At 43.3% G+C, this 23,970-nt stretch overlaps 1 protein-coding gene and 1 long non-coding RNA gene across 8 annotated transcripts in view; one reads left to right on the top strand and one right to left on the bottom strand.

The window, feature by feature from the left end:
• Positions 1–23,970, bottom strand: part of Acsl5 (acyl-CoA synthetase long-chain family member 5) — a 44,768-nt gene that overhangs the window by 12,492 nt on the left and 8,306 nt on the right. For both annotated transcript variants that reach the window (XM_006527178.3, NM_027976.2), the window contains exons 2-11: positions 15,309–15,493; positions 11,260–11,368; positions 6,166–6,230; positions 5,955–6,056; positions 4,574–4,673; positions 3,518–3,696; positions 2,769–2,801; positions 2,636–2,687; positions 1,591–1,664; positions 752–829 (exon numbers count right to left, since the gene is read on the bottom strand). In XM_006527178.3, coding sequence (XP_006527241.1) covers positions 752–829; positions 1,591–1,664; positions 2,636–2,687; positions 2,769–2,801; positions 3,518–3,696; positions 4,574–4,673; positions 5,955–6,056; positions 6,166–6,230; positions 11,260–11,368; positions 15,309–15,464 — 948 coding nt within the window. In that variant the 5' untranslated portion in view covers positions 15,465–15,493. The remainder of the gene's footprint in view (positions 1–751; positions 830–1,590; positions 1,665–2,635; positions 2,688–2,768; positions 2,802–3,517; positions 3,697–4,573; positions 4,674–5,954; positions 6,057–6,165; positions 6,231–11,259; positions 11,369–15,308; positions 15,494–23,970) is intronic.
• Gm31595 lies at positions 9,979–16,744 on the top strand. 6 transcript variants are annotated; one of them, XR_003952865.1, is made up of 4 exons: positions 9,979–10,118; positions 10,370–10,419; positions 12,608–15,011; positions 16,454–16,744. It is a non-coding gene; the product is annotated as a predicted gene, 31595 (long non-coding RNA). The 6 variants fall into 6 exon arrangements; XR_003952869.1 differs by lacking the exon at positions 16,454–16,744 and having other exon boundaries at positions 12,608–12,695; positions 13,329–15,311; XR_003952867.1 differs by lacking the exon at positions 16,454–16,744 and having other exon boundaries at positions 12,608–12,695; positions 12,949–15,311.

Below are 23,970 nucleotides of genomic sequence, written 5' to 3'. Positions count from 1 at the left end.
GTCTAAGATACCACCCTTCGTGAAAAGTACTCATCTTGGAGCACTAAAGAAACTGCGGCCAGTTAAAATAGAAAAACATGCCTTCAGTTAAGATGGTCCCCATTTGAGAAATACTAAAATATGTATAAATTTTATTAGAAGCAATGTGGCATTTTGTACATCAGCTGAGCATATATGGGGTGAAGAGATGCTCAGGGCAAAGGGAGGGAAAAGGCCTCATTCCCACAACACCTGTGATATTGAGATGTTAGTGCTTCTGTCCTCAAACAAGCTTCAGAATGGCTGGAAATTTTGGAGACTACTCCAAGAAGGAACACACACTGTGCCTGGCAATACCACCTTACACACTCAAGTAATATGTAAAAATGCTCCCTAGGAAGAGCGGACCCTTGATCTGGATCAAATGCTTCCACCCTGCTCCCCCAGTGGACACACTTTTCTCTAACCCTAGATCCTCTCAGAACTCTAGCCAACATATAAGTTAAAATGCCTGGAGAGTCAGCACAGGATTAAGAGAAGACAGGCAGTGTGTGCCCTGTGAGGCCAGGAGCAAGCAATAGCCTCCGTAGGTATTCAGAGGTATTCAGACTTACTGGATGAACTGATGTAAGTCAGGGTTCAAAGAATCCAATGGTGTGCCTGTGTTTGATTCTGTACAGAAAGGATGTCCTTCTTCCCTGAGTTTTGAATAAATGTGGAGCCAGCAAGTCGGGAACCCCCTTCCTACCTGCTAGGCACGCAGGACACTCACCTGGACAAGCCTCTCAAACATATGAGCCAAGGGAAGGTAGGATATGGTCACATCATCAGAGGTGGGCTGGAAGATAGGCTGTAGACCGGGGACAAACGACAGTGGATTGATGTTAAGTTTCTCTTCCAGTAGAGATTTTAAAACTCCCCTTCTCTTTTTTCACTAAGCCTGTCTGTCTGACTGAAACCATTCCATCTAACTGAGAGAGTGGTAGCATAGAGAAAAAAAAAAAAAAACCTTGGTATTTTGACATCATCCTTAAGATTCTTAAAATGCGTAGTACATAAACACCTCCCTGGGTACTTAGTGTATTATTCCACAACCTGATATATCCCATAACCATTCAGTACAGGAATCCTGAAACAATGAGGCTTGGCATGCAGTCTGAAAGACTACATCAGTGTTTTCCATACTTTGTTATTGGTGTGGTTTACATGCAAAAGACCCTGTAGGCTCCTGTGTTTAGACACTTGGTCCCCAGATGGTACTACTGTCTTCTGGGGTTATAGGACTTTTAGGAGGTGGAGCCTCACTAGAGGAAAGGGATTACTTGGGATGGGTCCCGAGGTATTAGATTCCAGCCCCACTCCCTGTCTGCTGGTTCTTGATGCACGAATTTATGAAGAATCCCAGTTGCACAGGCGCCACAATGGAGCTGCCTGGCATCGTGTCATTTTGCAAACTTTAAGCCAAGTAACATTCCCCCCAAAAGTCACCTACATCAGGTGTTTTGTCACAGTGATGAGAAAAAAATAATACACTTTTAACTGTGTTCCTCCTAAAAATCTTATAGCCAAGTCACATTTTAGCAAGGGCCTCTCCTTTCACTGACCACTGACCTCCAGAAATTTGAGGAAAGCAGCCATGTTTGAAACAACATTTTCATGGGTTAGCATAGCTCCTTTGGGGTCACCTGTAGGAAAGCAGAAGTGAAGAGAAAGATCCTTAGTGTGGCTAATTTGTAACATTTGGCCTTGAAAGAAGCTAAATTCAGTTTGGTTCTGTTCTAGAGACTAGAGTTGTCCTCTTGACTGTAGCTTTCTGTAGACATTTATTTATTACAGCCTCTGCTTGGGAATGATTGGTGCCCCCAGAAATCCTCCCACTCCACGCATTGCGTAACTGACCTCTTCCTTAACCACAGCACAGACAGAATCTCACATGATAATTGTAAAAAAGAAAATTACAAATAAACTCTTGCCAGGCGTGGTGGCGCACGCCTTTAATCCCAGCACTTGGGAGGCAGAGGCAGGTGGATTTCTGAGTTCGAGGCTAGCCTGGTCTACAAAGTGAGTTCCAGGACAGCCAGGGCTATACAGAGAAACCCTGTCTCAAAACAAAACAAAACAAACAAACAAACAAAAAATCTTGTGCTGTTCACAGGTTTAAGACTTTATACCTAAGATCTCCCAACAACACTGCTGTGAACTTTATAAACCAGGCATATCGGAACAGTCCACAATAAATATAATTAGACCTTCTACTAAATGTTGTTGAGTAAGGACACAGCCATCTGTGGAGAACCAACACTGAGTTACCCTGACTGAATGAAACCACCCCAGTGGTACGTCCATTAAACCATCCCAACGATATGTTCTATGAAAACTACTCCCATGATACATCTGATTGAAACAGTGGAAGGGTAGAGGAAAAGCTGACACTTTGACACCATCTTGAAGACTCCTAAAATCCACAGCATGCAGATGCTACCATTTGTATTCAGAGGAATCTGTTTCCTTATGCTTGTGTTTTTCAACCTGGAAACCCATTCATAAGTGACTCCGGTTGTGAGCACACATGGACAAGGTGGTGGCATGGTAAGCTCAGGACTTAGCCTTGTTTCTGGCTCCCTGGGAGCTCTGTCAAGGAGTCACAGGCACTGACCTGTAGTTCCACTGGTGAAACAGATGACGCTCAGATCCTCTGGCTTCGGAGGCTGGAGGAGGAACACAAGGATATTAGTCCACGGTGAACCGAGAGTGGACTATAAAAACTCAAACTCAGGAAGAACACTTACCACTGGTTTTTTGAAGTTCTCTTTGCCTATATTCTAAGTGCACAGGAAATCAAGAAAAAGAAAGAGTCGTTAAGGATGGACAGACTTATGACAAAGTCAGCTCTTCCTTCCCCTGTTCTCACCCTTCCAGTTTCCAACCTGGATTTAACCCATAAGCCAATGTTAATATGCAATGGAAGCATCAGGGAAAAGCATAAAGTTTTTGAAGAATGTTAATCTAAAGAAGGCAGACCTCAAGCTTATCACCATTTTCTTAAGGTCCAGTCATCTAAGGCCATAATTAAACCTTTCTTGGATAATATAAATCATGACTATGCCAGGATTTATGCTATGCTAGTCACTTTCCTGAGCAATTCACCTACAAGAATTCATTTAACCTTTGCCAACATATCTGTGAGATTAGGACCACTTTAATCCTCCATTGATAGCTAGGGAGCGATGTGACTTGTTAACAGGTGAAAAACTAGAACGGGAACTTAGGCAACTTGCATCAGGGACCAGATTCATAAACATCCTTGAGTTTCTCAATCCATACATTCTATAGTCAGAAGGGCATACAGCTAGCCAAGGATATCTGTCCATCTATGTCATGAGCTTTGTACTTGCCAGAGAAATTGTTCTTCAGGCTTCTGAGTCTGGCTTATGTCCACTATCCTTGAACAATAGCCCTATGCTTTTGTGTAGATGGCCTGCATCCTGTTCATAGTAACAAACCACCTACCTAGCTGCAAGCTGTTTTTGACTCATACCTCCGCATCATGCAGGGATAACATCTCAACTCCACACTTTTCTCCTCTTTTCATCAGGTCGTCATCAAAAGGGTCCATGAGGATGATCGTCTTCAGGCCTGGTGTGAGGCCCTTTTCCACATTTTCTACTAGCATTGTTGCCTTTTGGGGTGTATCACAGATGACCACAGGGATATCAGCTAAAAGCAGAAATCAAGCCAGAAGTCACCATAGTATTCTGTTAAATACATGACTTTTTGAAAAAAAAAATGGGATACATGTTAAATGTCAAAAACAGTAGGTTCCTGAATGAGATTGCATCTATAAATGAGATTTACATAGTTCAAGCTGAAATACTCTATAGACTATAATAAGGAAAAAGAAAAACAATGAGTTTAGCTGAAATACCAGTCCTTTTATTTTCTAATGTTGCTGGCACACTTTAGTGTCTAGAACTATGTAAACCCTTTGATTTAAGAAAACTCATTCCAATCCTGTCTCCTGGGTATATTCCTGCTGCTGCTTTGCAGAGCAGGGGACAAATGCGGAAGGTGAGTGCAAATGGACTCTTTAGAAGGCAGATAGTTTGTGATTCTCAACGCCATCATTTCTGTAGTGTGTATTACTCAAACAAAGCTCCGCAGCCAGCAAAGCAGAGACAAAGATGCTCCCTTAGATGACTGAAAGGATGCTGTTGCCAGTTGAACTTGGTCTCTTTTGTCTAACGGTTCTATGGACTTACATGCATGTTGGTGCGTATTGTTTATATAGACTGAATTAAGCTTTCAAGCTATCAAAGAATAGGAAAGAATCCCTATGCCTATATTGTGACTTAGGCAAGCCTATTGCGCGCAGACTTCTATGTATTCAAAGTAGTCTTGCCTCTAAACTATCCTATGCCATCTTAATTTGCCAAACCGCTTATCTAAGCATACCTCAGGAATTTTTTGTAGTTTCTGTGTAAATGCTATTCTAAATACTATGATATCAAAAACTAAGAAAAACTAAATGAAGAAAATTTAAGAATTATTCAGCATTAGGAAAGAATAAAATTATAAAATAATAGTAAAAACTTACCCCTGTTGATGACAAAGATGATGGCTTCTGTACCCAGCGTGTCATACAGGGGGACAGCTACCATGGAATATGTGTAACAGGCTAACTCAGAGATGACCCACTACAGAGAAGAAGTTCAAGTTAAGTACCAGAAGTTGACTTTGAAGAGCATTTATTCAGATATTCAACTAACAAATACTTATGTAGTATGCTTATTATTTTAAACCTTTAGGAATAGCCATAGAGACTGTCACTTATCCTGCTATAAGGAACATTTAAATAAATAAGTTAAGATATGCACAGAAATAACCATAAAACCAAGGTAGACCAGCACACAACAGAAGAGAGTGGTAATTCCACCCATAAGAGATATGGAAAGCACTACTGAGACTATGAGAGGCAGAGACCCCTTTTCAAGAGTAGAGGGCAAGATTATCTGGTCCTAGGAAGCTAGGGAAGCTGCACAGAACTTCAAAGGACTGCTAATATTCGAGATTAAAAAAATACATCTAAATACCGTGGGAATGAACACAGGAAAAAAAAACCATACCAGTATGCCCACACACAAGCATGACGAATGTCACAAAGAGAACCATTGCTCATAACTGGCAGATTAAGTCTTACAGACCGATCTGTGTCCCCACCCCATTCACCCAAATTCATGTTCAAACTCTAATCCTCTATATGATGTGAAAGTTAAATATGAACATAAGAATATGGCCATAATCCAGAGATGAAAAAGATACCCCGGGGATTATGTGCTCAGAGAAAGACAGAAGGAGATGCATAATGAAAGACCTGCATATCAGTGGGAGCTGCAGCAGGAGAAACTCTACTGTGGGCACCTTAATCTCAAGTTTCACTATATTAGTCCTGGAAGACTGACTGATACACTGGCTTTGATGTTAAATGCATGAGCCCCACGAAGTCTCTTTCTGAGGATATTGGGCCTACTGACTTAATTGGAACTTGGGAATAAGATTATTTCCAACTATCTTAGTGTGTAACATCTGCTTTCAGCTCACTGTGGAAACATGATGATGGCCAGACTCAATAGCTACAGATGCATTGGTTTACCAGGTCAAGTACAAAGTAAGAAGTCTAATTCTAACACTGATTCGTCTTGTTCTCCAACACCTGCAAGATTTTGTGGAGCCATTCCTCTTTATTTTCCACATATGAAGATCAGAGTGACTTGAAATAATCCACACTGAAGTCCAACCACATAGACTAGAGCATCAGACACTCAGCAGAGATTTAAGGAGGCTCGGAAGCCCAGCTCTTTTGGACCAGAAGAATTAGCATTTGTGGAATCTTTACATGGCTTGGGTAAAATCATCAGCAAGGGTCAGAATGCTGTATTGGGGGACATCAGTTTATATAGTTAGCTTCAACATGGTACCTCTGGCCTATTTTGAGCAAAGATGCCAACAAATTGGTCCTGTGATGACTTATATCCTTTATGCAAAAGACAGGAGCCCAGGTACTCTGCTCGATCAGACACCTAGGAGAGAGAGTAAGGGGTCAGGGAGAAGAGGTCAGGATCAAAACAAGGCCAAAGCAGCTCATGGCACACAAGCAGAGGCAGCTCCTACAGCACGAGCTTGGCTTACCTGTTTGTAGGAGATCCATTTGTAGGGCTGGTTTGGCTTTCTGTATCCCAAGCAAGGCCCATTGTCTAAAGCATAAAACATCGGAAGCAATCAATTCTATGCAAATCATTTGGATCAGAGAAAAGAGCACCCAGAAAAGGCCAAGATACACAGGGCTAAATCTAGCAAGAATCTGAATTTCTCTGGGGTCCATGAAATTCAAGGGCAAACATTTAGGAAATATTACAAGACAGGGTAGTTCCAGTACTAATTCTGTAGCTACTACGATAAGATGGACATTCAAGCCACCAATAAGGGCAAGCCCACTTAACATGAATAAAATAAGCTGCACATATAAACACAAACAGCCTGTATTGAATAAGAGAAAAACTGAGCATCTCTACAATAAAAATATGCTACCATAAAATCAGAAAATAAGTTATTCTCATTCTTCTTACAACATTAATACTTCTCCTTCCGTTGTTCTTACCCATGGCTCGGTACAGATGTGCTCACATCTTTCAGTACAGATGTGCTCACCCACATCTTTGGAACAGATAGAAGAATTTGGTGCTTCCCCTCCCCATTTGTTATAAGCGTTTCCATGCTACTTTTCTCTGTAGAATGCCAACAGCCATCTGACAAAGGACTCTACAGTAGTTGACTTTATTTCGTTGTGGGTCTGTGTAATGGTTTCAAGTACCTCGGTCCCTCTAAATAGAGCTATGGCAAATATTGTCAAATTTATCATTTCAATTTAGAGTATTTCCTTAAACGTTGTTCGTTAGTGTGAAATAAGAGGGTTAGGTAGGATAGGTGGTGCCATCCCTGAGCAGATGGGCCTGGAGAATAGTAAAACCCAGGCAGGCAAGCAGCACCCCTCCATCATTCGTACCTCTGTTTCCTGCTTGAGGTCCATCCCTGCCTTGCCTTAGTAACCAACTAGGAACGGGAAGTGTTAAGCCAATCCACCCACTACCTTCCCCAGTTATTTTTGGCCATGACTTTTGTCATAGCGATAGAAAACAACCCAGGGTAGAAGGGGCTGGGACTTTAGCACTCAGCTCAGAGTTTGAGTTGACCAAACTGTTGTAAACATTTACTTTTGTTCAACCAATTGAGTTTTAACACATTTGCAGAGATGAAAATTGTGTTGTTTAAAATTAATTTCTGGCTTCATAGACTTGAGAAGTTATTACTTTCATCTGTTTTAACAACTAATGAAAATAGATCTTTCCCATATTTTATATTTTTATCTAATCTCATGAGTACACATAATTGTTTCTATGAGCATGCCTTCTAAGATGTGGAGTCTTAGATAAGAACATGTTTGCCTTCAATATTTCTCCAATTTGTGTCTTACACTGGACAGTAAGAGAATTCAGCTTATAAACCTCTAAACCACTTGGCCTTCCTTAAAATCAGAATAAGTCTGGGGTTCTGGGAATGTGTCTCAGTGGTAGAACATGGACCTGGCGTGTCCCAGGCTCTGGGTTCAGTCCTCAGCACCACCAAAAGAAACAGACACGAATGAATGAGTGAAGAGTCCAAGAGCTCAGGCAAATTGCTGAGAGGAATTCAGGGCTTGCCAAGGGAATCATTGCTGAGATCCATGGGCAAACACGGGAACTTCTCAGTTGTGTGATGAAGAAAGAAGGAAGAGAAGCAAGAAAGAGATAGCTACTTCTATCAGGGAGATAAGAACGTTGGCTAAGGAGACTGCCTAAGGGAACTCCACCACTGTCTTGCTGCTGAAACAACTCCAGGAAAGATCCAGAAGTAAAACCTCAGACCAAATATTCCCTGGAGTATGACAAGTGGTGATCTGCCCATTGACCACAGCCACTGAGCCTCGGGGACCCTCCAGAGAGATCCTTTGTCCTGCAATTAGTCACTAATAACAGCTACCTTTGATTGAATGCACGCGCCCCAACTGGCACAAACCTGCTCTTCCCCACTGTTGTCATCCCCATTGGACTAAGGACTATGGAGGACTGGACTGGGCCAACTTGAAGCTCGCCTAATAAGAGGGGGAGTCCACGGATGTGGAGGAGACTCTCACACCTTCTCATTACTTCCTAATTAATAAAATTGCCAGCAGAGGACTCTAGCCAAGGAGCAAGTCAGATAATTAGCCCAAAGGGCGACAGCTCAGATCTCATTAAACTCCACGCTCTATCTGCTTTTGCTTGCTACCTCCTACCTTGTTTAACTTACTCAACTGGCCTTGCTTGGGTTCTAAGACTTGGCTACCTTCCATGAGTGCGGGTGCAAACAACGCCGTGACCAGGTGGACACCCAGAGCCAAGCAGTTTGAAGGGCATGCAGAACCCCCAGAACCCCTCCTTTGAACTTGTCCTAAGAATCGTAAGAATCATTAGGTCTCGTTTTCTGGAATTCTGATTCAATGGGGAAAAAGAAGTTGAATCAGAGACTACACATTTTAACCAGTATTCCCAGATGAGTCTGGGAGTCAAAAGGACTGGCTGATATATTCAACCGCAGATAGCATCAGCACTGTCACTTTCTTCTATGGTAGTAGCCAAGCCGGTTCACAAGGCTGCATGCATGTCATATTAACCTTACCACTTGAATTCTAATTTAAATATTTCAAAAGATCCCGAATAAAATGTCTTCTCAGCCACATGTAACATGCAGAATGCCTTGGTTGTAGTTGAAAAACAGCATAGTCTAGGTGCTTAATAGCCCTTCTAAAGACAGGAAACCACAAAGGAAATTCGGTTTTAGCCATCTACTCTCTGAAGTCCCAGAGAAGGGAAGGCTTGAATGTTTGATTTGCTTTTTGTTACCTGCATGGAATTCAAACACATGCTGATTCTCACCCACAAGTGCTAAGCACAGGCTCTTGTGGAGACATCCTACGGACAGTTTCCTCACCTGACTCTATATTTCTATAGAACCTAGGAACCACACTGAGAGAAAACACGACTCATGCTTTATTGGGACTGACTCGATTCATATAATAAGATTATTTCCAGTTGCATTTATTTTCCGGTACACAAAAAACAAACAAACAAACAAACAAACAAACAAACAAAAAAACCTTCATTCTTTCCTAAGGCTGAAAAAATCATATTGTTTGATAAACTGTATTTGTGCAATGTATTATGCATCTAATTTACATTTTAAAAGTCATAGCATGGAGTCTGCTCTAAGTTTAAAATCAAAATCAATAGGTGTGTCTTTGTGTAAATACTGGGTCGTATGAGCTGTCTGTACTCTTGCATAAATATAAACAGGTAGCTGATAAGAATCTACACTGAACAAAAGAGGAAAAATAAGTAAGTGAGCTTAGCAAGTTTTCTATTTCTGTAATGAAACTCCGGGACCAAAAGCAACTTGGAGGTGGAAGGGCTTCTTCCACTTACTGTCCAGGTAACCCGAGGGGAGGCAGGGCGGAAACCCAAGTAGGGCAGGACTCTGGAAGCATGAGCCAACCAGAGGTCATGGAGGGGTGCTTACTGGATGGCTCGTCATGGCTCTCTTATCCTGCTTTGTAAATAGCACCTAAGACCACCAGCCCAGGGGTGACACTACCCATCATGAGGTGGGTCCCCCCTCATCAATCACCAGTTGAGAAAAATGCCTGCAGGCTTGCCTGCAGCCCAATCCTATAAAGCCATTTTCTCTAAAATGACTTTAGATATTATCCAAAATAGGGACATAAGAAGTCCATGTTTTGGATAATATCTAAAGTCATTTTAGACATTTGCTATCTTAAAAATAAAAATATAAAATATACAAAGAAAAATATATATTGTAAATATACATATACACAATACATATAAAGTACATACTTACCTATGTATATATACCACATTTCCTTAATTCATCCCTCTGTTCTTAGACACCTAGGTTGGCTCCACACCTCTGGTCCCTTAGCTACCGTGATGGCACTACAATCAATATTGGTTGAAGGTGTCTCTGGGGTGTGCTGAATCAGAGGCCCTTGGGTAAGTATTCTGGAATGGTGAAGCTGGCCATTTGGTTTAGTTTTCTGAGGAGCTGATTTCTGAACTTTATTGTAGGAAGAATGGGAGAAACGCTCATATACATTATATACTTGCAGGAATGTGTCCTTATGTAATAGTATCATGTACAATGAATACACACAATGAAAATTAAAAACAAGCAGCCAATTTTTAAAAGAAAGGCTAAAAAACAAAATAAATCTTTACTAATGAGAAATATCTATTTTTGTTAGAATATTGACCAATTTACGTAACGGAATCATCAAACGGCCTTCTAACCACAGTAAGTACCAACCCTTTCTACTTCCTTGGCCTTGTGAGTGTCCTTGAACCTTGGAGTCTCCTTTTCCTAATCTTTAAGATGGAGAGTAACAGTAATTAGCTAGTAGGCTGCATAGATAACGTGTGTAGTTGCTGCAGAGTTAGTTTTTCTTGAGGGTCGTTGGTACATTAAAAGGGTGGAAGAGATAATCTCCACACAGGCAAACTGACACCAGACAGAGTGCTGCTCGGGAGATAAAGGGACAGAGAGAGCTGCAAGCCAAGCAGTTGGGAAAGGAGACTTGGGCATCTAGCAATGGGCTCGACAGGATGACCCATTAAAGCTTCAAAACTTCATTTGTTCCAAAGGAACGGAACAAAGCCTATTTGTGCTTTGTTTTAGATGACTACTGGATGTGATGGTAAACGCAACGGTATGACCAGAAGTTTGATGCAGAAGTCAAGCTAGAACTTAGACCTTCTCTAGCTTTCCACTGTTAATCCTGACACAGGTTGTTTATATGTATTCACTGCAAGGAATATATATTACCAAAAGATGTTCTGTAAATAAATGTAATGTGTATCCAGCTGTCAAAACACCTGCCTACACAATACTGGCTCAAGCCTGGGCAGGCAGTTTCTTCTTGTGTTGAGAGAAGATTTAGAGAGCAGGGTGCATTGAAACCTGATGTGGAAGAGCTGAGTTCTGTGCTCTTCCCGGCAACCCTCATTCTGACATGACATTTTATGCCCCTGCTGTATCCTGTGGCTCTTTGTGGGTGTAGAAGACAGTTAGAGAGGACCAGGATGAACCAAAGCCAGCTGGGGTTTCTTCCAGACAAGGCCAAGTGACCAGGCTTACCAGACACAGCAAGTCCTCTTTGGAAATTTTCATACAACGTCTTGGCGTCTGAGAAGTAATAAAGGATTAGGTCATTGTTCTTCTGGAAAGCGCCCCTCCGTGCTCCTCCCTAGAACACAAGATCCAGTGTGAGTTTCTCTCCACTCTCGCTGAAACTTTCATGGGCTGAGATATTACTACTGCTGACTTCTGAAATCACCCGGACATTATCTTCCTCAGTCAACTTTCAAAATTAAATTTGCTCATTGAAACATTCGTACATGCATATAATTTGATCCGACCACACCCATCCCCTTACCCTCTCTGGCTTTTCCTATTCCCACATCTTTCCCTAATTTCTCCTTTCATGTCTTTTTTTTTTTTAAAGCTCAGAATCTATATAAACTGAAGACATGACTTCTCCATCACTTTGTTAAGGGGAAGGTTGTTTTTAATTGGAGAGAGAGAGACAGAGACAGAGTCAGAGACAGAGACAGAGAGAGAGAGAGACAGAGAGACAGAGAGAGACAGAGAGAGAAACAGCCAGAGGCATCTGGAAGCATCCAGAGCAGAAGACAAATGGATGACCATGGCCATCAGACAAGACCTTGGCTATGAGTGGATCAGAGCAGGAGCAGGGAGGGATGGACCTGGAGACAGACAGACAGACAGACAGACCGACAGATCATATAAAAATAGACTTCCTAGCAAACACAGAAGTGGATGCTCACAGTCAGCTATTGGATGGATCACAGGGCCCCCAATGGAGGAGCTAGAGAAAGCACCCAAGGAGCTAAAGAGATCTGCAACCCTATAGGTGGAACAACATTATGAACTAACCAGTACCCCGGAGCTCTTGACTCTAGCTGCATATGTATCAAAAGATGACCTAGTCGGCCATCACTGGAAAGAGAGGCCCATTGGACACACAAACTTTATATGCCCCAGTACAGGGGAATGCCAGGGCCAAAAAGGGGGAGTGGGTGGGTAGGGGATTGGGGGGGTGGGTATGAGGGAGTTTTGGGATAGCATTGGAAATGTAAATGAGGAAAATACCTAATAAAAAATTTTTAAAAAATAGACTTCTACGGAGAAGGAGTAGTGGCAGAAGGAAGTCCTTGAGCCAGAGGGAGTCTAGAGTAAAAGGCGCTAGGACCCTAGCCTGCAGCATGCAGCTGGGGTAAGACACCTGTCACTGTAAGGGATCCGGGAGGCCCTGCTTGGGCTTTGGTATGCTAATAGGTGCTAATAAGTATCACAGGCAGCCAAGTGTTCTCCTGCCAGTGATAAGGGTGAGTGGCTCCTTTGTTAGAGGGAAACTGGCTTCACAAGTTCCTGAAGAATGCTTGCCTTTTCTTCTACATTCCAGGACTACCTTTTGGTGTTGGAGGAAATGGAATTTCCCTGAGACCTGAATGCACAGGAGAGAGAGGGAAGAATAATCCAGTGGTTTGTAGGTAATTGCCAGTGACTACATCACTCAATATCCTGAATTCCCGCGCACACAGCAGCTTCCAATAGTTGATAGTTCCCTCAGGGAAGGCAGAGCACAGCACCATGAGCCCCTTCTTCCATGCTCAATTAAAAAAAAAAATCAATGTTTTTCTTTACTTATTGCATGCATGTGTGTATGTGTTGGTATGTGCGCCACAGCACACGTGTGGAGTTCAGGAGGCAACCTGGAGGCTGTTCTCTTCTTCTACCATGTAGGTCTCAAACCTGGAACAAATGGCTGAAAGCCACCATATCAAAGCAGACCTGGCAGCCGTGTTCTCCCAACATCCGTCAGTCCCTACCTGTTACAGGGTTTGGCTTGCATGCCCTGCACCCTAACCTAAACTCCAGCCCAGAAGCTAGGTTGCTCTTCTAGCTGCCCTTCCCTATATAATTCAGCCATGTTGGTTACCAGGCCATGTTCATCTACCCCTTACCCTCCTGGCCTCTTGGTCTAGCTCTTTCTCTCCCCTCCCCCACCTCTTTACGTGAGCCAGCTCAGGGTCAATTTTTCCTCTAGACTCTCCCAGATGTCTTTGCCTCTGGCTATGCTCTCCCTTCGGTCTACAATAAACCTTCTCCTCCTCCATGTCTAGGAAGCAGTAATGCCCCTCCTTTTGATTCCTTTTTTCATTCCTCTGGTGCTGGAACCCAGGATTGGTATATAGGAATTCCCTTCCAAGGAACTTGGCCTCTCTGAACCAAGCTGCTGACTTGACTATTCTAAGGTACGTATGGATCATTTGTTTCTGCTGACTCCTGCCATCCATCAAATTTCACCCCAAATTCTAGAGTCCACCTTCTCAGCTACTCCTCCCCTCCGCTCGCTCTAACAGTTCCTTGCCCTGTGTGTTTCTCCAGCTCCTTCTACACCCTCCCCAGGCTCCCACCTGGACACTCAGCTCTGGCCTGCTGACAGGCCAGCTCCCCTTTCCCAGGCCTCTTATCTCTCTAACCTAGCTCTAGGGAGCTAGGAACTGCAGCCCCGCAGCAGCTGCTCTCAGCTCCTTCCTTCCTTCCTTCCTTCCTTCCTTCCTTCCTTCCTTCCTTCCTTCCTCCCCCCCCCCTCTCTTTTTCATTCAGGTCCCAGGGGATTGAGCTCATGGAGTAAGCTCCTTTACCCACTGAGCTATGTCAGCAACCCCTAGTCAATGTCTTAAATCTAAAGTTGTGGTATGGTCATGTTATAATATACATGTACATACTCATACAAGTACATGTGTGTGAATGTCTATGTGTGCGTGTATGTGTGTGTACTCCTAAGTATGTGAAGAGAGAACTATAACTCATAACCAGAGAGCTTGCCACACTTGAACTTCACAGATGTCAGAACTGGGTGTTGTGCCTTTACAGGCATTCCTAAATTACAGTAATTTATTGTGTTGGAATAATGTGTAGGTGTGCATACCATGGCACATGCATGGGTGGCTGAGGACACTTCTGTGACACTTGCTTCTCCCCTTCCATCTTCCCACAGCTTCTGGGAATTGAGCTCAGGTCTCCAGCCCGCAGAGCAAGCATCTTAATCCACTGAGCACTTCACTAGCAAAAAAGCAGATGTCTTCCCAGCTGTGAGTTATGCAGAATCAGAGTTGGTGGCTAACTCTGAGTTAAGCTGCTGCTTTTTATGAATTACGTTTCATTAACACACTTCTGATCATTTATTTACAGGTCGCTGGTGCTTTCACTCTCTAACAGCATTAAGTGGAGGCCAGCTCCAGGTGCATGTGGCCCAGAAAACCTTCACAATTTACTGCCTGCCTCTTACAGGGGGTCCGGTGCTTCAGGGGAATCAAAACATGGTGGAAGGAAACAATAGAAGCAGAGGGGGAGGAGCCTAGATGACTGAGGATGGTTTCAGGAAGATGCATTGTTGAAAGGGGATGTGGAAGGTGGAGTGGTCAGGACACAAGTGTCAGTCAGTTGAGAGGAAGGCTGAAGGCTGGTGGCTTATAAATGGAACAGGTGAGGGAAGTTGTGGACAGAGTAGGAGGGCTCAACTGGCCAGAGACAAGGATGCTCTTTTCTCTGAAGAGGAAACTGGATGAAAATGGGTTGTGCTTGCCGCTTGCGGAGGCGGAGGGAAGGAAATGCAGGGAAGGCATGCTTGGTCAGGAGGAAACTGGGCATCTTGCTGAAAGCCAGAGGAATGTGCCCGGTTCAGCTTCCACCAGTACTGACCAGTGAATATTAGCTGAAACTCAGACCTGCAGAAAGCAGCCACTTCAGACGCTGGATGCCTCCAGGAAGCTGGCCTCCTAGCAAAGTCTCTCTAAATAGTAAGTAGTTTCATAGAACATACAAAAACTGCTCCTTATAAACAATTCACCTAGTTAAAGAGTTGGAACTCTATCCTTAGTTTACATCTGCATAGGAAGGGGAGTAGTTAGCAACCCACAATCTAGGCCACCACCTTATACTACTGGTTTTATTGTGTTTCGAGGGAAATTTGCTAGAAAAAGACATTTGCAGACTGAAGGTTCACTTCCCCAGTTCTTTCCCTTCATATGTTACCCCCACCAGGGTTTGAATTGCAGTATGTGCTCAGTCAAGGCTGACAAACTGAAGGTCATTACCTCAATCCCCACAGACTGGTTGTCCAAGTCAATGAGAGGTAAAACTGGCTGAGGTCTGTTGATCAGCCACAGGAAGATGGCCGTTCCAAACGTCAGGAGGCAGATCAGGGCCGGAGTTGGAAGTGGGGAAAACAAGAAGTTAAAAATAAAAAGCATCTTTGTGAATACCAACAGGAAATTCAGACCTTAAAAAAAAAAGAAAAAACAAAGAAAAAGTTAGAGGAAGTGGGTGCATTTTTATGTTTTACTCTGTTTACAGAGGGACACACATGTTCTCTCTCTCTCTCTCTCTCTCTCTCTCTCTCTCTTTCTCTCTCCCTCCCTCCCTCTCTCATATGCTCTCTGAACAGAGCTGGGCCTCTCTAGAATTTCTTGCACTGTTTACCTTGGCAATGTTGGAAATAATGGAAGCAGTCTCCACCCCAGCTACTTGACCGTCCTCACACAAGGCAGAAGGAATCAAAGAAGACAAGTTAATCATTTCCCAATTTCGAGAACCAACTGCTTCTTTATTTATGGCCCACAGAACCCAGAAGGCCACCTTGCCACCTAGCATAGTAGGGGAGGGTGTGCAGACAGCCTCCCCTGCTCAGGCAGAGTCCAGCTCTTCCACCTGGGCTCCCCTGACATAAACTAAACAGTAGGGACCTCTACAGAGGTGACGTCACAGCTTTCACAAACCAATCATCCTGCAGGAAAGATGCTCCTGTATCCCACATCACCATCTCAGAAGCCCTGGGGAACCATTTCTCTTGAGATCAACATTGGACGTACAGAGAAAGGCAGTCAAGAATGTACCCAACACGATGAACAGATAGGATTTGGGCTCTTGAAGGAACTGGAGCACACAAGCTTCCGCTCATATAGCTCTTTATAGCATTTCAGCCACCCCATAAGTGAGCCAGCCTTTCTGTGTGTCCTTTCATAAGTTTCAGACTTGGATAGGTTAGTAGCAGCCGATAAGTACTGATTATGCCCAGCACTGAGCAGAGGTAGATACCAGCATCATGAAGTACTGTTTCACAGAAAAGAACATAAGCCTCACGGGGGTGGGAGGCAGAGACTTTTCCAAGTCCACACCCTGGTTTTCCAGCCTTCTCCAGGAAGAGCTATCATACACCTAGTTGTTTTCTTATTGTTCCTAGGCTCAGGACTCAGGAACTGAATATCTGGGGCCTTACAGATCACAGCAAATGAAGTCCCAGATCTGCATTCTTCAAACTTGACTGCAACACACAGCAGAACAGCATCTCAGAGTCCAGGTCAATTGATCCTACTCAAAATCAAAGGGGCAAAACAAGCCCAATAAAAATCTTTGTCAGATCAGGATCTTAGCTATGCTTAGAGTTTTGTGTTAGGCACCTGGAACCTTCTTCCATGAAGGCAATTCTTCATTCCAGTCCAGAATAGCCCTAACACATCAAGGGGGAGGGTTCTTTTTTTTTGGGGGGGGGGACAAGAAAGAATGCCAGGTCCTTGTTCTCATGGTCGGTCCCTTGCTTAACTATAGGGTGGTTACTTTCCATTTTATGGAGGAAAACTAAACTCCAGAGTCTGAGATATCAGCTCTGAAACACCTTCTACACTGAATCCAGGGGTAGAAAATAAAAGAAAACCAGGACCCACCTATTACCCAAGCTGGGGTGTGAAACATTAGGGAGCAATCGTGATTCCCTGGCAGGGTTCTGATAGTTGGGGCTTGGCAATCCAGCTATACCTGGGCTTGTCCAGCCATGAGGGACTCCAGGAGCCAAAGCCAGTAAGAGCAGCCAGGTAGGTCACCGTTTTTAGGGCAGCTATTTCAACCCAGAGTGAAAGGGAGATGGCCCCAGGGAAACTGTGGCTTTGGCAGCAAGTAGCAGAGCCAGTTAGAAATCTAGTTAGTACTTGTCCCTACCTGCCTCTCCTGGGCTGGGCACGGCTGTTAGCCAAGTTGGATTTTATCACCTGGGGTTTCTACCTTTGTCAAAAGCACACCTACAAATAGATCCTTACCTGACATCTTTCAACAATGAAAACAAATTTGAGGCACCAAGAATGTTGCCATCTCCTCTAGAGGACAAGCTGACCTTAAATGAGAGATTTACAAATTCTATCTTCAAAGCAGGGTCAGAAGATGAAGTTTCTGTCCAGTGGTGGTGGGTATGGTAGAAGTGTAAGGGGTAGGAGGACCAATGTCCTGGGAGGTAACCCCCTGGGAGAAAGGAGACTGGACATCCTTGACTAGTCTCAAGAGGGGCAAATGCTGTCAATCACAGCTAATTGTTACCACATAGTAACATGGGCCAAGAGTCACTAGGTTGTCAAATTTTCCACTTAGATAACCCAGAACACTAGAAATCATAAAAACAAACCAAAAAAACCCCCTCAGTTTCAACGAGTAGGAAGCTTTTTAAAAGAAACTAATAAGAACACATCTACTGTAATTTGAACCATAGTCTGCCTGTATTTGACTAGTCCTTCCAGACATACTTTTGTCATATTGCTTACAAAGAGAGTGTGTCTGTCCATGCCACTACAAACATTGGCCAGATTTACACATTTGAAGAGAATGAAAGGACCTTGGATATGCTGGCAAGGGATTTGGTGAGCTGAAGGTACTGAAGGGTCTGTGTATCTGCCAGCAGAAATGACTACCTTGCTGACTGAGTTCCCAACTTAAGAAGATTCAGTCATTTCCGATGGTTTTCATTGCTGCCCTTACGCTGTTTCAAACGCATAACTAACACCCAGCAGAATCATCCCTTCTAACATGGACAATTCAGGAGCATGCAACGTCAATCATGTTCTTGCTGTACAAGCACAGTTCCATCCCCAGCACCCATGTAAGAATTACAGACAACCCGAACAGTAGAGAGGCAGAGACAGTCAGACCCCTGGGGCTCACCGCCCAGCCAGGTTACCTCCATCACCAAGCTCTAGGTCCCAGCACAGAACCTGCCTCAAAACATGAGGTAGCCATGTCCTGAGAAACCACACCTGGAGTTAACGTTGCCTGTGCACATCTGTATGTATGCACTCTCCCGTGTGTACCTGAATACTCACATGCACACTCAGACGAAATAGCCCTGGATGCGGATGCTAAGGTTACCATTCTAGCATTTAGAATCTACAAACAGCACCAGATGTGCTCAGATAAACTGAGGAAGCCACCATTCCTCTTATCCTGTGTCCTATGTGTGCACTTGGGATCCAGACGCCTCTGAAATCCCTCTGTGAGCACTAGCATGTGGCATTTGTTCTTTACATTAATGTCACACCTCTGTGGGGAAAAACGTGCAAGGGAGAACTACAATCATGGTAAGTAACAAAAAAAAAAAAAAAAAGAGGAACTATGTCCTGCTGTGCCTAGGAGATTCAGTCCTGACCACCTACAACACAAAGAGGAAACCACATTATACCTGAGGACACCCCAACTGGACAGCTTCCTCTACTTTTGGACCGAGTGGCAGCAACATGTCTCTACCCAAATCCCACCTTGGCTGTGTCTCACCTCCTGTGGGGAGGCTGCACAGCTTTAGGCAAAGCCACCCATTTCCTAGCTTCTAAAGTGTCCTTGTCTGGGCTGTTAATGGAAGCACAGCTCCTGGCTGCAGACCTCTTTACAAGCTCCCTGAGCCAATGGTGCTTGAATGCTGCCCCCTTTGTGGAGTCAGTGCAACATTTATTCATTAAGTTTCATTTCATTAGAATGAAGATCTTGAGGGACCCTCTGACAGTATCAGTCAAACAGCAGGTGGTTTGCTATTGTGAATCTTTTGGGTTAACTCTATAGGTTAATTTATTTTTTTTCCCTTGATAAGTCTCTTTCTTGTAAAATATATTTGTGTGCAGAGGTCTGGGTTGGATTACTAGCACTGCGAAATAATTTTTGAAATTAAATGAATAATAGATTGTGTTTTGGGGTCTGGAGAGCTGGCTCAGTGGTTAAGAGCATGTTCTGCCCCTGTGGATGACCTGAAGTCATCCTTGCACCTACAGGATTTGGAAGGGCTCAGAACCACCTGTGAGTCCAGCTTCAAGGATCTGATGCCCTCTTCAAGCCTCTGCAGGCACCTGCACACATGTAGCATTCACTCACACAGACGAACACACATCCACACAGAGAAGATGATAATTCTAACCTGATTGTATTTGTTTTACCTCCGTTCTGTTCAGAACCTCGCCTTTCAGCTGGGTCTCACCTTGAGCCTATGGAACCTGCTCATCTCATTGCCTGTAGCTCTTCCCAGGTCCAACAGGCCTGCACTCTGCTCAAAACCATCATTGCTTGCCCTCCTGAATGCTGCTTTCTCTTCATGGACCACTTTCTCTGCTAGTGCTGGTATTGTGAGTGTGGGCTTGGGCCTGTTTCAGCCCGGGGAAGGCTGTGCATGCTCACGATTCCAATCATCTGAAACAGGCCCAGCCCTGTAATCCACTGCTTCTCTGAGCTAACCTCCTTACCGGAACAGGGGCTTTTATGTTGTTTCTTGCTGAGCCTACAGTATCTATACCATGCCAAACTTCTAGTAAACTCTAAGCTAACTACTCTTCCAGTTAGGATAACCTGCTCTAAGCAGTTTCAAGTCTTAGACCCCAAAAAGTCATGCCAGTCAGGTACCACCGTGGCACACACCTGTAATAATCCCAGTGTTTAGTAAACCAAAGCAAGAGGATTACAAGTTTAAGACTACCCTGGGCTTATAGAGAGCCACTGGTTTTTGTTTCTTTGTTTTTAGGAAAAAACAACAACAAGAAACTGGGTTGGAGAGATAGCTGAGTGGCCGAGGTACTCGCTGCACAAACATGAACACCTGAGCTAAATTCCAGATGCTACATTAAAATTAAAAAAGGAAGCTAGGTATGGCTGTGCATGCTCACAATCCCAGCTAAGGATGCAGAAGCAGAGACGGGTGGGTCTTCACAGTTCAAGGGCAAGCCAACCCAGTCCACTTAGTGAGTTTCAGGTCAGTGAGAGGCTATGACTCAAAAACAAACAGGTGACTGATAGATGATAGATAGATGGATGGATGGATAAGATAGATAAATAGATAGATAGGTAGACAGACAGACAGATGATAGACAGACAGACAGATAGATATATAGATGATAGATAGACAGACAGATAGATAGATAGATAGATAGATGATAGATAGACAGACAGACAGACAGATCAGACCCATGTTTTTGGCATTTTTCATCTGACTCTTTCCCCTAACTCTATTACTCAAAATCTGCACTCCAACTCTTCTTTCTAATGGAAAAGAGTAAAACAAAACAAGAAGCAAGGTATGTGGTACTTGAGTAATGGCACCCGAGATTGTCTTCTGGCTTCCACATGCATACACACAACACACACACATGCATACACACAAACCATACATGCATACACACAACACACACATTCACAACACACACACACACACACACACACACACACACACACTCACTCCAGCCGACCTTAAGAAGAATCCCCTCACATCAGTATTTTGGTAAAATAACAAGTTAGAGTGAGTATGAAGCTGGTGGAAAGGGTGACTTTAAAATACACACAAAAACCAGTTTCACCGAGTCTCTTTTTCCAGGCTCAGAGGAACTGGAAAGAAGTGGTCTGTGGTTTGCTGTTTGTACAAAGTCTAGCTGGCAATCACTATATTACCAGAGCCTTAAGAAGTGTAGAGGATAGGGCCAGCTATCTTTGTTTTCTATGCCTGGAGAACTAATTATTTACAATGCAGTAATGATATATAAATATTTGTATTTATGATATTTGCAATATAATAAATGATGAATAAAAATAAAAATTATATTTGTCACTATAAACTTAAAAAGCCTGCATTCCAGAAAGTAACCAGGTTCATTTAAATTTAATTGGTTTCTCTGTTCTCTTGTTGCATGTATGGACTTATCCATTGGTGAGTGAAAGCTCATTAAAATGGAGACCAGGGCCCGCGAGTTCTCATACCCAATTAGTTCACACATCATTCCATCCTATGGTTTGATTATTTTGTCTCCTAGAGACTATGTCACATGCCTTATAATTCCCCATGACTTCAAAGGGGTCATTAGGATGCTGAGTAGCAAAGTTCTGACCTGGCCTTCCCATTTTCCACTCAGCCTCTATTGTTATTTCCCTCGAACTCAGGAGGACCACATTCCCAGTTCTCAACCACAGAGTCTATATTTCCAGAGAAAGCAATGGCTAAAGATTAAAAGGGCACTGCAAGCCAATCGTATCATTAGTGAATCTAAAAGGATGGTATAGCCTCTTCATTAATATGAGTGAAGGTGAGCTCTGTTTCCAGGCACCTGAGAGATGTCTCAAGGAAAAGGGAAAGTTGCATGTGACTGTGGGAAGCAGAGACAGGAGGGTTCTGGGTATTTGACTGACTACAAATCTAGCTGAATCAGTAAGGTCCAGTTTCAGTGAGGGACCCTGCCTCAGATAGATAGATAGATAGATAGATAGATAGATAGATAGATAGATAGATAGGGAGGTGATAGAAGACACTTGCTGTTGGCCTCTACATGCATCCATGTATGTGCATTACAGCACATGCAAATACATGAACATGTATTTACACATATCACACACAGTGTGTGGCATCATTTTTCAATAAAAACAAGACAAAACTTGATGGTGTATGCTCGTGAGGCAGAATCAGGAAGATTATTTGAGCCCAGGAGTTGGAGACCAGCCTGGGCAGCATAGTGATTCCCTATCTCAAACAGAGTGGAAGTGGCAAACCAACAACAGAAGACTTGTAAGAAAATAGAGGCCATTAGGGCATTTACTTTTGTAGTTGTGACACAGTCCAATGAGGTGGCCAGACAAACTCAGAACACCAGGAAGCCAAAGTTTCCCATAATTCATACAAATAACTAATTTAAAATTCATGGAAAATGTCAGGAGGTGGTAGTGAATATTTTTAAATCCAGCACTTGGGAGGCAGAGGCAGGCAGGTCTCTAAGTTCCTGGTCTACAGAGTGAGTTCCAGGACTGCCAGGGCTACACAGAGAGATCCTGTGTCGAAAGAATCATCGTGGAAAATAGAGCATTTACAGTAGTAAATGCAAAATGTTTAAGGGCAGTGCTATGGCCCGAAGGGTAAAGGCACATTTACTACCAAGGCTGACAACTTGAGAGTAAGCCCTGGAAACCACATGGTGGAAGGAGAGAAATGATTTCCAGAAGACATCACCTGACCTCCTCCATGCACATGGTATGTGTGAGTGCACACACAAATAACAAATGTAGAAGTTTAAACAGGTCTGAGTCAGAGTAGAGAACTTGAAAATGGAAAATGCGCCTGAGGTAGTTGAGATCTGTCTCCTTAAATCTATGTATCTGCCACGACCCCGATACCAGCACGCTTTGCCTGGTCACCTGACAACTATTTGTCAAAACATCCAGACGAGTGAAATCAAAATCCAAAGAGTTCTGAAAAAAATAATGGGATAGGGCACACACGTTCACAGGGGATAGGGCACACATGTTCACACCTGAAATATTCACAGTGAGCTGTGAAAGTTTTCTAGCTGTTACTGAGTATACACATCCATTTAGTAAAATAATCACAAAACACAATAGGTGTTGTAAACATATAGCATTTAAGGTCAAAATATATTTTCTTTACTTATAATAAATGCACTGGGATAAACGGGCTAGCCATTCAGAAAATAGAGAAAGCTGATTCCTGACTTGCTCCCATAAAGGAAGTTGAAGATGGATCAACATCTTCAAATATAACAAAGTGAAAAGCATAAATACAAAGGAGAGATATTATAGAGACACAGATTAAAGCACTGGTAGAGAAGACTGGAGAAGGACATGTAAACTAAAATCCAGAAATGGAAACAATGACAAGCGCAGTTACATAACGCTTTAAAATGGGTGTGCCTCGATGGAAGGTAACGCAGAGAAAGTATCAAACCCTAAATATAGGCTAAGAGCTAACTCCTCCCACCAAACACTCAGAAGTCAGAGAAAGTCAAACGGCAGAGGCATCACGACCCTGCAGCCAAACAGAGTCCTGAACAAACACAGTCAATGGCGGTAAGGCTTTTCAACACACACACACACACACACACACACACACACACTCACACGCCTGCTTGTCTCTCTTCCATTAAACCAGCAGAAACCAAAGAATACAAAAGCAACGTTAACTGCAGAATGTAAATTTGAGGCAACCTCTTAAGAGGAGGAGCTGCCCTCTGCCACAATTTAAATGTTTGCCCTTTGCCCTAGTGATTCCACCATTGATTTATTCTGTAGAAAAATATCAGCTCAGCAGAGGGCTTTAGAAACATTGCATGGAGTGAATCAGCCCATGAGCCTAATTCCTGGTGTGCATCTTCTCTTACTCGGGGCAGGTAACTTATCCCTTGGGTGGCTCCTTGTCTATAAAATGGCAACAACACCTCGCTAAAAGGCCGTTGCTGTGACATAAAAACTAAACAGATGTATATCTACAGTGTGAGAGCTATGCCCATCCAGTGTTAGACACTAGGCTTAATATCATTAAAGCCAAAGGATTGTTTCAAATACAAAAGTCCAGAAAAGTTTTCCTGTTTAGGTTGGTAACTAAACAACAGCACTTCTGTACAGTGGAAGTCTTTGTAGGCAAACAGGTTCAAATGAATTGATAGGAAGGCAGCTCCAGGATCTACTGCCCAA

Source organism: Mus musculus, chromosome 19 (assembly GCF_000001635.26).
Source record: "Mus musculus strain C57BL/6J chromosome 19, GRCm38.p6 C57BL/6J".
Taxonomy (NCBI): domain Eukaryota; kingdom Metazoa; phylum Chordata; class Mammalia; order Rodentia; family Muridae; genus Mus; species Mus musculus.
The sequence above is the reverse complement of the archived record's forward strand: the minus strand, read 5'-3'. Positions and strand labels throughout refer to the sequence as shown.